The 14638-nt window shown below is 43.9% G+C and overlaps 1 protein-coding gene across 1 annotated transcript in view; it reads right to left on the reverse strand.

The window, feature by feature from the left end:
• Positions 1-14638, reverse strand: part of SEC62 (SEC62 homolog, preprotein translocation factor) — a 52311-nt gene that overhangs the window by 17120 nt on the left and 20553 nt on the right. Inside the window, exon 2 of the mRNA XM_069727356.1 lies at positions 7254-7362. Within this exon, the coding sequence (XP_069583457.1) occupies positions 7254-7362 (109 nt within the window). The remainder of the gene's footprint in view (positions 1-7253; positions 7363-14638) is intronic.

Here is a 14638-nt window from a genome sequence, read left to right on the forward strand (position 1 = left end):
ACCCCAAAAGTTGTTGTGCAATTTGTCCTGAGTACGCCGATACCCGATATGTGGGGGTAAACGACTGTTTGGGCGCATGGCAGAGCTCGGAAGGGAAGGAGTGCCGTTTTACTTTTCAGTGCAAAAGTGACGAATTGAGATGGGACACCATGTCGTGTTTGAAGAGCCCCTGATGTAGCTAAACATTAAAAACCCCCACAAGTGACACCATTTTGGAAAGTAGACCCCCTAAGGAACTTATCTATATGTGTTTTGAGAGCTTTGAACCCCCAAGTGTTTCACTACAGTTTATAATGCACAGCCATGAAAATAAAACTTTTTTTTTTTTTTTCACAAAAATGATTTTTTAGCCCCCAGTTTTGTATTTTACCAAGGGTAAAAGGATAAACTGGACCCCAAAAGTTGTTGTACAATTTGTCCTGAGTACGCTGATACCCCATATGTGGGGGGGGGGAACCACTGTTTAAGCGCATGGCAGAGCTCGGAAGGGAAGGAGCGCCATTTGGAATGCAGACTTAGATGGATTGGTCTGCAGGCGTCATGTTGCATTTGCAGAGCCCCTGATGTACCCAAACAGTAGAAACCCCCCACAAGTGACCCTATATTGGAAACTAGACCTCCCAAGGAACTCATCTAGATGTGTTGTGAGAACTTTGAACCCCCAAGTGTTTCACTACAGTTTACAACGCAGAGCCGTGAAAATAAAAAATCTTTTTTTTCCCCCCACAAAAATAATTTTTAGCCCCCCCCAAATTTTTATTTTCCCCAAGGGTAACAAGAGAACTTGGACCCCAAAAGTTGTTGTCCAATTTGTCCCGAGTACGCTGATACCCCATATGCGGGGGTAAACCCCTGTTTGGGCGCACGGGAGAGCTCGGAAGGGAAGGAGCACTGTTTTACTTTTTCAACGCAGAATAGGCTGGAATTGAGAGCAGTCGCGTTTGGAGAGCCCCTGATATGCCTAAACAGTGGAAACCCCCAATTCTAACTGAAACCCTAATCCAAACATACCCCTGACTCTAATCCCAACAGTAACCCTAACCCTGACACACCCCTAACTCTTATCCAAACCCTAATCCCAACCGTAAATGTAATCCAAACCCTAACCCTAACTTTAGCCCCAACCCGAACCCTAACTTTAGCCCCAACCCTAACCCTGACTTTAGCTCCAACCCTAGCCCCAACCCTAACCCTAGCCCTAACCCTAACGGGAAAATGGAAATAAATACATTTTTTTTTAATTTTATTATTTTTCCCTAAGTAAGGCTGGTTTCACATTTGCGTTTAAATCTGCAGCGTTTTAAACGCATCCGCAAGTGGTGAAAAAAACGCATGTAAACGCGTACAAACGCTGCGGTTTACATGCGTTTTTTCCTGCGTTTGCGCCTTTGGTACGCATGATGAGAAATTTCACAAGCTGGTTTTTGTTCATTCTGCTTCACAAAAATCGGAATAAAAAGCAATTAAAAATGTCCTTAACTTTTTGACTTTGCCCCAGGGGAGGACATCACAGATCACTGATCTGACAGTTTGCACAGCACTCTGTCAGATCGGTGATCTGACTTACAGCGCTGCAGGCTTACCAAGCGCCTGCTCTAAGCAGGCACTTGGTAAGCCACCTCCCTCCCTGCAGGACCCGGATGCCGCGGCCATTTTGGATCTGGGCATGCAGCAGGGAGGGAGGTAAGGAGACCCACGTTGCTGCGGGGGTCTCAGGGAAGCCCGCAGGGAGCCCCCTCCCTGCGCGATGCTTCCCTATACCGCCGGCACATCGCGATCATGTTTGATCGCGGGGTGCCGGGGGTTAATGTGCCGGGGGCGGTCCGTGACCGCTCCTGGCACATAGTGCCGGATGTCAGCTGCGATAGGCAGTTGACACCCGGCCGCGATCCCCCCGTGAGTGCGACCGATCGCATATGACGTACTATCCCGTCACTGGGAATTAAGTCCCAGGGCACCTTGACGGGATAGTACGTCATATGGGATTAAGGGGTTAAAGGTAACCTGTGATCTCAGAAACCGCTGTTTACTGCAGATATAGAGTTAATCTGCATGTAAATGTTAAAATGCTGCCCAGCTGCTTTATTGGGGTAGAGATGGGCGGACACCTGGATGCTTGGATCCGGCGGGTATGGCCGAAAAGTTACAAAATGTTCGGGTTTGGGTACCAGAACAGTACCCAGACCTCATTCACATGAATGGGGGGCCCGAACATCCAGTGTTTGCCACGTTGTCATGTGCATGACAGCACGGAAAACACTGCTTCTGATTGACAGTGAAATCATCACCGCTGGTCAGACAGCCACGGTTCCAACGCTGTCAAAAGCATGAGCGCTCAGCTGTGATCGGAGGTATAAAACCTCCAGTCACTGCGGTTAGCTGATGGGACTACTGCTCCCATCAGCAGATGCCTGCTGCCGCTAATAGCAGTGAGAGCAGGAACAACTGATGAGAGTATTAATTAGCCGCCTCCTGCGCTGTAAATAAATAATTTAAAAAAACAGCATGGGGACCCCTCTATTCTTGATAAACAGCCTTGCTGAAGCTGACAACTGAGGGTTTCAGCCCCCAGCTGTGAGTTTTGCCTGGCTGGTTATCAAAAATATGGGGGCACCCATGCCGTTTTTTTTTTTTCCTTATTTATTTACAGCGCAGGAGGCGGCTGATGAATACTCCCATCAGCCGCTCCTGCTCTCACTGTTATTAGCGGCAGCAGGCGTCGGCTGATGGGAGTAGTTGTCCCATCAGCCGACATAAGTGACCAGAGGAGAACTTTATACCTCCGATCACAGCTGCGGGCTTCACGCTGTCTTTTGACAGCGTGGGAACCGCAGCTCTCTGACCAGCGGTGATGACTTCAGATCTGATCAGAAGCTGCACATGCCATACACATGACAGCGCAACAAACACCCGATGTTCAGTCAGCCGAACCCCAACAGTGGAAGCCCGTTGTCTGTGCCCGAACAATAGGTGTTAGGTACGGAGGCCTAACTTTACTCTTTGGGTTCGCCCATCACTAGTCATGGGGTGTGCATGGAGCAATTACAGCCACCACTCACTGTACTGTGAGCAGCGCTTGGAAGCAATTTATCATTTTTACAAGGAAATTTACAAAACCATTTTTTTTTCTTCTTCTTTTAGGGACCACATGACATTTGAAGTGACTTTGAGGGGCCTATATGACAGAAAGTACCGAAAAGTGACACCATTCTAAAAACTGCACCCCTCAAGGTACTCAAAACCACATTCAAGAAGTTTATTAACCCTTCAGTTGCTTCACAGGAACTGAAGCAATGTGAAAGGAAAATATTAGCATTTAATTTTTTTCACAAAAAATTTACTTTAGACCCAAGCTTTTTTATTTTCACAAGGGTAACAGAAGAAAATGGACCACAAAATGTATTATGCAATTTCCCCCACAGTATGTAGATACCCCATATATGGGGGAAATCTACTGTTTGGGCGCACGGCAGGGCTCAGAATGGAAGGAGCACCATTTGACTTTTTGAATGTAAAATTTGCTGGAATCGATAGGGAAACCCGCCAATTCTAAGTCCAACCCTAACACAACCCCAACCCCATCTGCAAAGAATGGAAAAAAATATTTTAGTTTATTTTTAGTTTATCATTTTTATATAAGTAAGGAGGTGACAAAGGGGGATTTGATTTACTATTTTTTCTTTTGATCACTGTGATAGGGAATTTTTTTTTCTATTGGTCCATTTGGATCCTATCGTTGCTAGGTATCAGCAGGCAGATCTCGGAGGGCGACCTGTGCATGCACCTGCCATATTTTTTTCTAGAAAATAACGCGGAGGGCCGGATCAGGAGGGCCCAGGGATAGCGGATGGATCTGGGAAGCTTGAGGGGTACAATTTCTCTCTCTTCTGACATGTACCGTATATCAGAAGAGAGAAAAATCATTGCAACAGCAGGCACACTTTTTTTTCCCGTGATCGACATTATTCACTGAATAACAGTGATCACATGAACGGGGGACTGAAAAATCCGGCCCTGATCATGTTCTCCAGGGTCTCGGCTACCCCCGGTAGCCAAGACCCCAGAGATTTTCCAACTCAGGAAGACGTTACAACCTTATTCCCAATCGCCCTTTTACAACAGCAATGAGATAATAAGGCCCCTTAGAGGCTGCCGTTTTAATGCGTATCAGCGGTTGTTAAGGCGTCAAATCTGGTGTTTGTGTTGCATGTATTTTTTTTTTTAATTAGCATTTTTTTTTAAACAATCTTTATAAAAAAATTAAAAAAAAAGCCAAAATAATCAGAATTAGTAACCTTGCAATTTTTACACTGGCCACTATGGCATTTCGAAACTCGTACTTCTTGCCCTTTCAGGAAGTTTCCAGCAGACTCCTGATCATCAGAGGCAGGATTACACTGACAGAAAACACTTCTGTACACAGTTGATAACAGAAAATTTAACACTAACTATAGGTGATGTCACAGCTGACCCTGCACCTCCTCCCTTCACTATGACCTTTGCACAGGGGCATTAGAAGCTTCCATACAAAACATAGGGTCCGACAATTCTGGCTATGTACATGTGTTGTTTCCTGAAACAACAGGATGTTATAGTACAGGGTTTCTATGTAATTTTTAAGACATTACCAACATTTTTTAAAATGCACATTACAAAAACCCAGTTTAAACAATAGATCATTCTCTGATGATGGTCTTCCTTTAAAGGGAACCTGTCACCCCCAAAATCGATGGTGAGGTAAGCTCACCGTCATCAGGGGCTTATCTACAGCATTCTGTAATGCTGTAGATAAGCCGCCGATGTTACCTGAAAGAGGAGAAAAAGAGGTTAGATTATACTCACCCAGGGTGTCTCAGGTCCAGAACAGCGCCTCCTATCTTCATTCCATGACGTCCTCTTCTGGTCTTCACGCCGCGGCTCCGGCGCAGGCGTACTTTGTCTGCCCTGTTGAGGGCAGAGCAAAGTACTGCAGTGCGCAGGCGCCGGAAAGGTCAGAGAGGCCCGGCGCCTGCGCACTGCAGTACTTTGCTCTGCCCTCAACAGGGCAGACAAAGTACGCCTGCGCCAGAGCCGCGGTGTGAAGACCAGAAGAGGACATCATGGAATGAAGATAGCAGGCGCTGGAGCGGACCTGAGAAACCCATTTGACCAGAAAGCAGCGGGACCACCCCTGGGTGAGTATAATCTTACCTCTTTTTCTCCTCTTTCAGGTTACATCGGGGGTTTATCTACAGCATTACAGAATGCTGTAGATAAGCCCCTGATGACTGTGAGCTTACCTCACCATCGATTTTGGGGGTGACAGGTTCCCTTTAAAGCTTCAGTGGCTGACTTTGAAATGACACCTCCGGCTTGCTCCAGCAAACACTGGAGCGATTCAGCAGGTCACAAGCTGCTGGAGACAGACTTGAATGATGCTGATAGAAGGGGAGGACTGCGGGGGGGGAGTTAAGAGACTAGGTGCAGGGAGCTTAAATTAGGGGCACCACAATAATAATAATAATAATAATAATTAAAAAAGCTAAAGTGGTGCTTTAAAGTGACCACACAGTTGACAAATTAGAAAATCATAAATGCATGATGAATGCTTAACCCCTTAGTGACAGAGCCAATTTTGTCCTTAATGACTAAGAAAATGTTTACAATTCTGACCACTCACTTTATGAAGTTATAGCTCGAATGTTTCAACGGATCCTGGTGATTCTGAGATTTTTTCATAAATAAACGCAAGTCACAAGAAAACAAACGCAAATTTGGCAAAAATTTTGAAAATTTTGCAATTTTCAAAATTTAATTTTTGTGCTTTTAAATCAAAGAGTCATACTGCACAAAATAATAAATACGATTTCCCACATGTCTACTTTATATCAGAACAATTTTGGAAATAATTTTATTTTGTTAGGAAGTTATAAGGGTTAAACGTTAAGCAGCGATTTCTCATTGTTCCAAAAGAATTTAGGGACCACCTAACATTTGAAGTGATTTTAGGGGGGTCAATATGGCAGAAAATACCCCAAAGTGACACCATTCTAAAACCTGCAGCCCTCAAGGTTCTCAAAACTACATTCAATAACTTTATTAACCCTTCACGAGTACTAAAGCAATGTGGAAGGAAAAATGACTTTACTTTTTTCACAAAAAATTTACTTTGGAATCAAACTTTTTTATTTTCACAAGGGTATCAGGAGAAAATGGACCACAAACTTTGTTGTGCAATTTCACCCGAGTATGCCGATACCCGTGTGAGGGGAAAAGCCACTGTTTGGTCGCATGGCAGGGCTCAGGAGGGAGGGAGAACCGTTTGACTTTCTGAATGCAAAATTGGCAGGAATCAAAGGCGGTCGCCATGTCGTGTTTGGAGACCCCTGATGTACATAAACAGTGGAAACCCCCCAATTCTAACTCCAACCCTAACACAGCCCTATCCCTGACCCTAATCCCAACCCTAACCCCAACACCACAACCCTAACCCCAACACCAAAACCCTAACCCCAACCTTAACCCCAACCCTAGCTCTCACCCCAACCCTAATGGAATAAAATAAAAAAAATGTATTTATTATTTTTACCCAACTAAGGGGGAGATAAAGGGGGGGGGGTTGAGTTACAATTTTTTTTATTTTGATCACTGTGATATTTGATCACTGATAGGGTATATCACAGCGATCAAAATTAACCAATAGGAAAAATCTCCTATTGTTGCCAGGTGACAGCCGGTAGATCATTTTCTTCCAGGAAGATGACGTGGAGGGCCGTGGGATGGAGCCGAGGTACCGGGAAAGGGGAAGGAGGGAAGGTTGGGGGGCTCAGGGGACCCCATTTCTGTTTCCTCTGGTATGCTAGAACATATCAGGGGAGAGAGAAAATGGGAAATCTGACTTTTTTTTCTCCTGTGAATAACGGCAAACGCAACACTGGGGACGGTAAAAACTGACCCGAATTAGGTTCTCCCTTGTTAAAAAGCGGCGTAGAGGAATAAGTACCCTTAACTGCCTCCGTTAAAAGGCGTATCGGTGGTAGTTAAGGGGTTAATTATTCATATTCACCATCTTAATCTAGCTCTAGCTATTTTACAGAAATTAAAATACTTGAAATCAGAGGAACTGTGCTAGAAAGATTTAAAAAAGAGCCATTTAATATGCTATTCATAATGCTTTTGTCATTTTTTTTTTTATCAGAGAGCCGCTTTAGGGGGAATTCTATATATTAATAAATTATCCTTCATAAAGAGAAGGCATAGCAATAAAAACTTACCAACAAAGTAGTCAACTCTGTGCCCCATCATATTGGTGGACTTGGATGGGCAGTTGAACCGCAGGTATTTAGCAATCGCCTTTTCATCTTTGGTTGGCTCACCCACCTCCTATGGGATAAAAATAAAAGGATGTGAAGTGTTTCATTAACATTCATTTTGTTGCACTGCAGATGTTTGAGTGTGTGAGATCAATACTGTGAAAAGTTTCTAATAACACCAGAAACACTGAATGAAAAAGGCAAAAAGTATGCTGAAAATCTACTAGCAATATTATCGGTAAAAAGGAAATAATACAAAAAACAAGGTGCCCATACATGAGGATGGCTAATCGATGGCTTGTTCAGCTGATAGTTCTCTTTCCCAGCTCCCCCATACACATGAAAGCTCAGCTCAGAGGAGCAATCATGTATTCTCTATGGGGAGAGAGGAATAAGCCGGATTCTTTTGTTCTGCAAGAAAATAAGCTGCTGGTAAATGAATAAAGTATAAAAAGATCGGCTGATTAAATTCAAACCGAACCTAACCTATTATTTGAATAGATTATCAATATCGTAAGTCTGGACAATCCTTTAAGAGATGGAGTAATACCAGTATGCTAATAACATTAACAAGCTCTTACCCAAACCACTGTACTCAGTACTAGAGTTGGGTGAATTTTTCAAAATTCAGTTCGGATTACGATCAGCTACGAATATTGTATTTGCAATATTTGCCAAACGCAAAATAACGTCATTGGAAGTGGAAATGACCGAATATGTTCAGAACCGATCGCCAAACATAAATTCCTCACAAATAGAGTACCAATATAGTACGAATATGGCAAATTCAGATTCGGCAATCGTTTCCGAACATATTCGCTCAATGTCCCACTGCTTCACAGGGGGGATGGTGGTGGGGGGGGGGGCAATCATTTATATACACCTTCCCACCTGCTTGTTGTCCCTCAGTATCCACCTCCCCTCTTCTATGACTGACAGCTCTGGCTTCAGAGAGCCAGAGGGGGGCAGAGTGAGTAAAACGAGCAGGTGAGAAGGTGCACATAAACATTTGGCTCTGAGGTGCGCCAGTGTGAGCAGTCATTCTGTGCTGACAGGGTCCCTTTAAAAGGGTTACAGTGAATGCCAGTGAAGTCCACAATTTTAAGTCTGGGTGTTGGCTGAACTCTCGTGCGCTCTGGAATATGTTCTTGGTACTTAGAATCATAGAATAGTAGAGTCGGAAGGGACCTCCTGGGTCATCTGGTCCAACCCCGTTCAAAGCAGGTTTCACTAAATCATCTCAGACAGATGTCTGTCCAGCCTCTGTTTGAAGACTTCCATTGAAGGAGAACTCGCCACCTCTGGTGGCAGCCTGTTCCACTCATTGATCACCCTAATTGTCAAAAAGTTTTTTCTAATATCTAATCTGTGTCTTCTCCCATTCAGTTTCATCTTATTGCTTCTAGTCTTTCTTTGTGCAAATGAGAATCTAGATGATCCTTCTACAACATGACAGCCCTTGAGATATTTGTAGACAGCTATTAAGTCTCCTCTCAGTCTTGTTTTTTGCAAGCTAAACATTCCCAAATCCTGTAAACGTTCCTCATAGGACATGGTTTGCAGACCGCTCACCATTCTGGTCTTCTGAATTTGCTTGAGTTTGTTGATGTCTTTTTTTAAATGCGGTGCCCAAAACTGGACACAGTATTCCAGGTGAGGTCTGACCAAAGAGGATATATAAACAATTAAAACCCACAATTGTGTGCGGTATACTGCTGTCACTTTTCTTTTCTTACATCATTGTGCAGTAGACTGATGCCTAAAGGACTTACTCGCCCTCGGTCAGATGAATGGGGACATCAGGAGCAAACAGTGTGACTCCTCTTCCCATAATCACATACAAGACTTCTCCCGTTCATCCCCCTACGCTGGAACTCTTAAACCCAACATATCAGACTCTCGCCTACTGTGGAAACCTGAAGACCTTCCTTTTCCGACAAGCCTACAACCTGCAGTTGCCTTCATTCCACCATACCGCTGCACGACCAGCGCTACCCTCACCTACTGTATTCCCACCCATCCCTTGTAGACTGAGCCCTTGCGGGCAGGGTCCCCTCTCCTCCTGTACCAATCGGTGACTTATATTGCTCATGATTATTGTACTTGTTTGTATTATGTATACCCCTCCTCACATATAAGGCGCCATGGAATAAGTGGCGCTACAATAATTTGCCTGAATATAGGCTGTAATAGCTAATATTACAATAACAGAGCACACACCAAAGCTTGTAAAGAGAAACCAACGTTTTCTGCTCTGGTGCGGCAGTAAAATAACAAGGTCGGCCATATTGTCTATTATTTAACGAGGACCTATCTCCAGGTAAAAAGCGGCCGGCTTTTGCTATTACTTCATTTCCCTGCGCCCCTGAATATTTTGTTTTCCTTCTTAAAAATTTGCCCTATGTTTGCAGAGACACAGGCCTTTTTATTCAGTGCTCATTTTTCTGGTCTTTCCATGGAGGTGTGGCTGACAAGGTAATACTGCAAAGCAGCCTAAAGACAGACCACCGAAGAATCAGCCACGCCCTCTTAGTAAAAACGATAGAACGTAATGCCAATTAACCCCTTCGTGACCAGCACAAATTTTTCAATTCTGACCAGTGGCACTTTACGTGGCTATAACTCTGGAACGCGTTAACATGTGTCAGTAATATTTTATTTTTAAATATATCAGAAATTTGACAAAAACTTGCAATTCTGAAACTTTGATGATTATCCCTCTACTCCAGACAGTCATATTACACAAAACAGTGACTACCATTTCCCTCATGTCTGCTTTACATGGGCACCATCTGAAAAATACGTAAGCTACTTACCGGTAGCAGTGTTTTTCAGGAGCCCATGACAGCACCACGAGAGAGGGGATCCGCCCTTCAGGAACAGGAAACCTACAGACATAAAAGGGCGGCACTTCTCTCCCACATCAGTTGGTTTACAGAGCATGAGAGGACCTCCCTGGTTAGTAGCATATAAACAATTTAAAACATGGTACAATTCACCCTGTGAGTAAACTTAGGACTTAATGGAAAAAAGGAAGTGTTGACCCATACAAGAAGGGTAGGGAATATAAGGGTGCTGTCATGGGCTCCTGAAAAACACTGCTACCGGTAAGTAGCTTACGTATTTATTCAGTCGCCATGACAGCACCACGAGAGACTTTCAGAGAAGTAAAAGAGAATAGGGAGGGACAACTGCTTCAAGCACCCTTCTCCCAAACGTGAGATCGGAGGAGCTACCCAGATCTAGTCTATAGTGTTTAAGAAAAGTAGATGGAGAAGACCATGTGGCCGCCTTACAAATGTCTTCAATCGACACCTCTGATCTCTCTGCCCAGGAAGTAGCCATGGCTCGAGTGGAGTGAGCTTTTATACCTTCCGGGATCTGTACGCCACCTGCTGAATAAGCTAAAGAAACTGCCTCCCTGATCCATCTAGCTAGTATGTTTTTGGACACTCTAAGCCCCTTTCTAACTCCCTGAAAGGATACAAATAGGGAATTATCTTTCTTCCAAGAACTAGTAGCTGAAATATATCTAAGAAGACACCTTTTACATCTAGAGAATGAAATTTTCGCTCTTTATCATTGGTGGGATTAGGACAGAAGGAAGGTAGAACCACTTCCTGCAATCTATGAAATTTTGAAGCTACTTTTGGAAGGTAAAGAGGATCAGGTTTCAAAATAACTATTTTCTCTAAACTGCATGTATGGAGGCTGTCGAGACAGGGCTTGTAGATCGCTAACCCTTCTTGCGGATGTGAGTGCAACTAAAAGGGCCGTTTTAAGAGATAGGATTTTAATTGGGACAGTATCAATAGGTTCAAATGGCGCTTCCATCAGAGCGGAAAGCACAAAATTTAGGTCCCATGGAACCAATTTTTGCTTAAAGGGAGCCTGTCACCTGAATTTGGCGGGACTGGTTTTGGGTCACATGGGCGGAGTTTTTGGGTGTTTGATTCACCCTTTCCTTACCCGCTGGCTGCATGCTGGCCGCAATATTGGATTGAAGTTCATTCTCTGTCCTCCGTAGTACACGCCTGCGCAAGTACTAGTTATCCAGTGATTACCAGCTAAATTACTATTGTACAGCGCCCCCAGAGCCGATACTTGAACTCAGAGTGCTTGTGGGTAAACCCATTTCTAATCCCTTCTGTAGGAATTCTAAAAAAAATTTTAATTCAGATTTTTTGGCCAATATGTGACTCTGAGACTTGTAAGAATTTTTCCCAAATTCTGACATAAATGTTTGTTGTAGACACCTTCCTACTTTTTAGTAATGTGTTTACTAGTTCTCAAAAAAACCCCTTCGCCTTTAGCAATGACCTCTCAAATTCCACACCGCTAGATGTAAATTGGCAACTCGGGGATGGAGAACTGGGACCTGGGAGGGGACATCTGGTATTTCTGGGAGAATCCAAGGCTGGGAAATGGACATCTTCCTCAGCCATGGAAACCATGATCTCCTGGGCCAAAATGGGGCTACCATGATTACCCGGGCCATGTCTTCCCGTATCTTTCTCAGAACTATCGGAAATTAAGTTTAGAGGGGGAAAGGCATAAGCGAGATTGAAGTGCCATGAAACTAGGAGAGCGTCCACCGCATATGGGTTTTCTCTGGGGGTTTAAGGAACAGAATCGATGTAGCTTCCTGTTTTCCTTGTTTGCAAAAAGGTCTATGTCTGGGCACCCCCATAATTGTACAATCTGGTTGAAGATGGTCTGATTCAATGTCCAATCTCCCTGTCCGAGTTTGTTGTGGCTTAGGTAGTCGGCCACGACATTGAGCTTTCCTTTTATGTGAAGAGCTGTAAGAGATTGAAGATAATTTTCGGCCATCTGAAAAATACGATCCGCAACATCCAGGATATCCTTAGTATTGCACAGGTGCTGGAACTATTGCCTGTGCAGGTGATGCAATTATCACCTGTGCAATACTAAGGAAATACTGAAAACATGACCTGTTGGTGGCTCTTGAGAACCGGACTTGGGGAACACTGGGCTACGGTCACCTGGTTATCTGAGAAAAATCTGACATGTTTACCCAGTAGGGGTATAAGGAAATTATTCAAAGCGCATTCCACCGCTAATAATTCTTTTAAGTTGGATGGTGAATTCTGCTCAGATCGAGACCACAGTCCCTGGACCCAACTATTTTCCATGTGCTCTCCCCATCCCCTGGGACTAGCATCTGTAGTTACTATTCGGGACACATCGTTTGTCCAGGGAACATCTTTACGTAAGTTTGGTATGTGTGTCCACCAATGTAAAGATTGTATAGATTCAGTGGATAGTGAAAATATACTGTCAAGATGTCCAGTCAAGTAACGGGTGTTACGTAATACGTCCCACTGTAGTGTTCTGGTGTGATATTGAGCCCAGAGAACCACCGGGATACATGATGTGAGTGATCCTAACAGTGGCATTGCTCTTCTTACAGAGACTGATGGATTTTTAATCACTTTAGTTACCAGTTGTTGGATCCTATCCACTTTTGCATCTGGAAGATGACATTCCTGCCCGCTAGAATCTATGACAAGACCCAAAATCTCCTGTACTTTAGAGGGTTGTAAACAGGATTTTTTAAGATTAATGATCCACCCCAATTTCTGCAATACTGATGTCACCTTCCCTAATTGGTCAGTGCAATGTGATTCCGAATGTCCCACGATTCATAAGTCATCTAAGTAGGGAATTATTAAGATGTCCTGTTCGTGAAGGTGCGCCATGACTTCTACCATTTAGTGAATACACGGGGTGCGACCGCAACTCCAAAGGGAAGAGCTCAGTATTGAAAATGTTCTACTGTATTATTAATTGAAACTGCCACTCTAAGAAATTATTGGTGTTCTGTATGTATTGGGACATAATAGGCATCTTTTAAATCTAAGACAACCATGAAGCAATTGTTAAACATAAGTTTTATTGCCGTCTTTACAGATTCCATATTGAAGAAGGGAACCAGTAGAGACTTATTTAGGCTCTTTAAATTAATGATAGTACCGAAGGATCCATCAGGTTTTTTAATCAAAAAGAGGGGGGAATAAAACCCCTTACCTCTCTGTACTGCAGGCACCTTAATCAGCACTTCTTTTTGTTGAAGTTCCTGGACTTCTGACTCTAGTGCCAACTGTTCTGTAGAAGAAGAGCGGACGGGTGTTAGACAAAAACTGTTTTGAGGAATCTTCTGGAACTCGAACCTTAAACCAGTTGCAATAATCCTGAGGACCCATGGGCTATTGGAAATTTTCAACCAGGCAGGGTAGAAGGCTGAAAGTCTGCCCCCCACCTGGTCCAGCAGTCATTGAGGCTTTTTATAGTCCCGAGGGGTGTTAAACATATACCCTTTACCTCTTTTCCTGTTACTGTCATATCTGGATCTTTCTCTATTTGATCTTTTGCGGTTGAACCATCCTCTATTGTATTCCCGTCTGTATGAGGGTCTTCCTAGGAAGGGGAATCGTTTTTTATTGTCGCCCGCTTTTTCTAACAGTTCATCGAGTACCGGCCCAAACAAGTGCGCCCCCTCACAGGGAATGCCACAGTTTTGATCTGGCCTGTAAATCTCCTGGCCAACACTTTATCCATAAACCCTACGGGCCGCATTAGAAAGGGCTGAAGGCCTAGCTGCCAATTTTACAGAGGCGTCTGAAAGAAAAGCTGCTGCCTCCTGAATTATAGGAAGGGAGGCTAAGATCTCATTTCTAGGGACTTTGTTTTTGAGTTGATCTTCCAGGCGGTCAAGCCACACCATTAGCAACCGTGCTGTACAAGTAGCCGCAATTGCTGGTCTCAGAGATCCCGCCGCCGTTTCCCAGGCACCCTTAAGAAAAACATCAGCCTTTCTGTCTAATGGGTCTTTTAGATTGCCTAAATCCTCAAATGGTAGCAAGGTCTTTTTACACGCTTTGGCTACTGCCGCGTCTAGTTTCGGGGCTTTATCCCATGAGCATGATGCTTCTTCCTCGAATGGATACCTTCTCTTAAACGCTGGTGGGAGCGACCCTTTCCTCTCAGGTTTTTTCCACTCCCTTGTAATTAATGTGTTTATTTTATCAATCACCAGGAAAGATCTACGGGATTTTTTATCTAACCCCTTAAACATTATGTCCTGCATGGACCACTGACTGGGGCTCCTCAATCCCTATTGTGTTATTCACCGCTTTAACCAGCCAATTAATTGTATCTAGTGGTAAACAGGAGTGACCCGACTCTGCGTCCATGGATGAAGAGGAAGATGGAGAGGATTCTGAGCTTAGTTCGCCCGAGTCTGAACCAAAATACGAAACTGGGGATCTAATTTTTTTCCCCTTTTTAAAATCTGTCTTTTGGGATATGGACTTAATAGAACC

This window comes from Ranitomeya imitator, chromosome 5 (assembly GCF_032444005.1).
Source record: "Ranitomeya imitator isolate aRanImi1 chromosome 5, aRanImi1.pri, whole genome shotgun sequence".
NCBI lineage: Eukaryota > Metazoa > Chordata > Amphibia > Anura > Dendrobatidae > Ranitomeya > Ranitomeya imitator.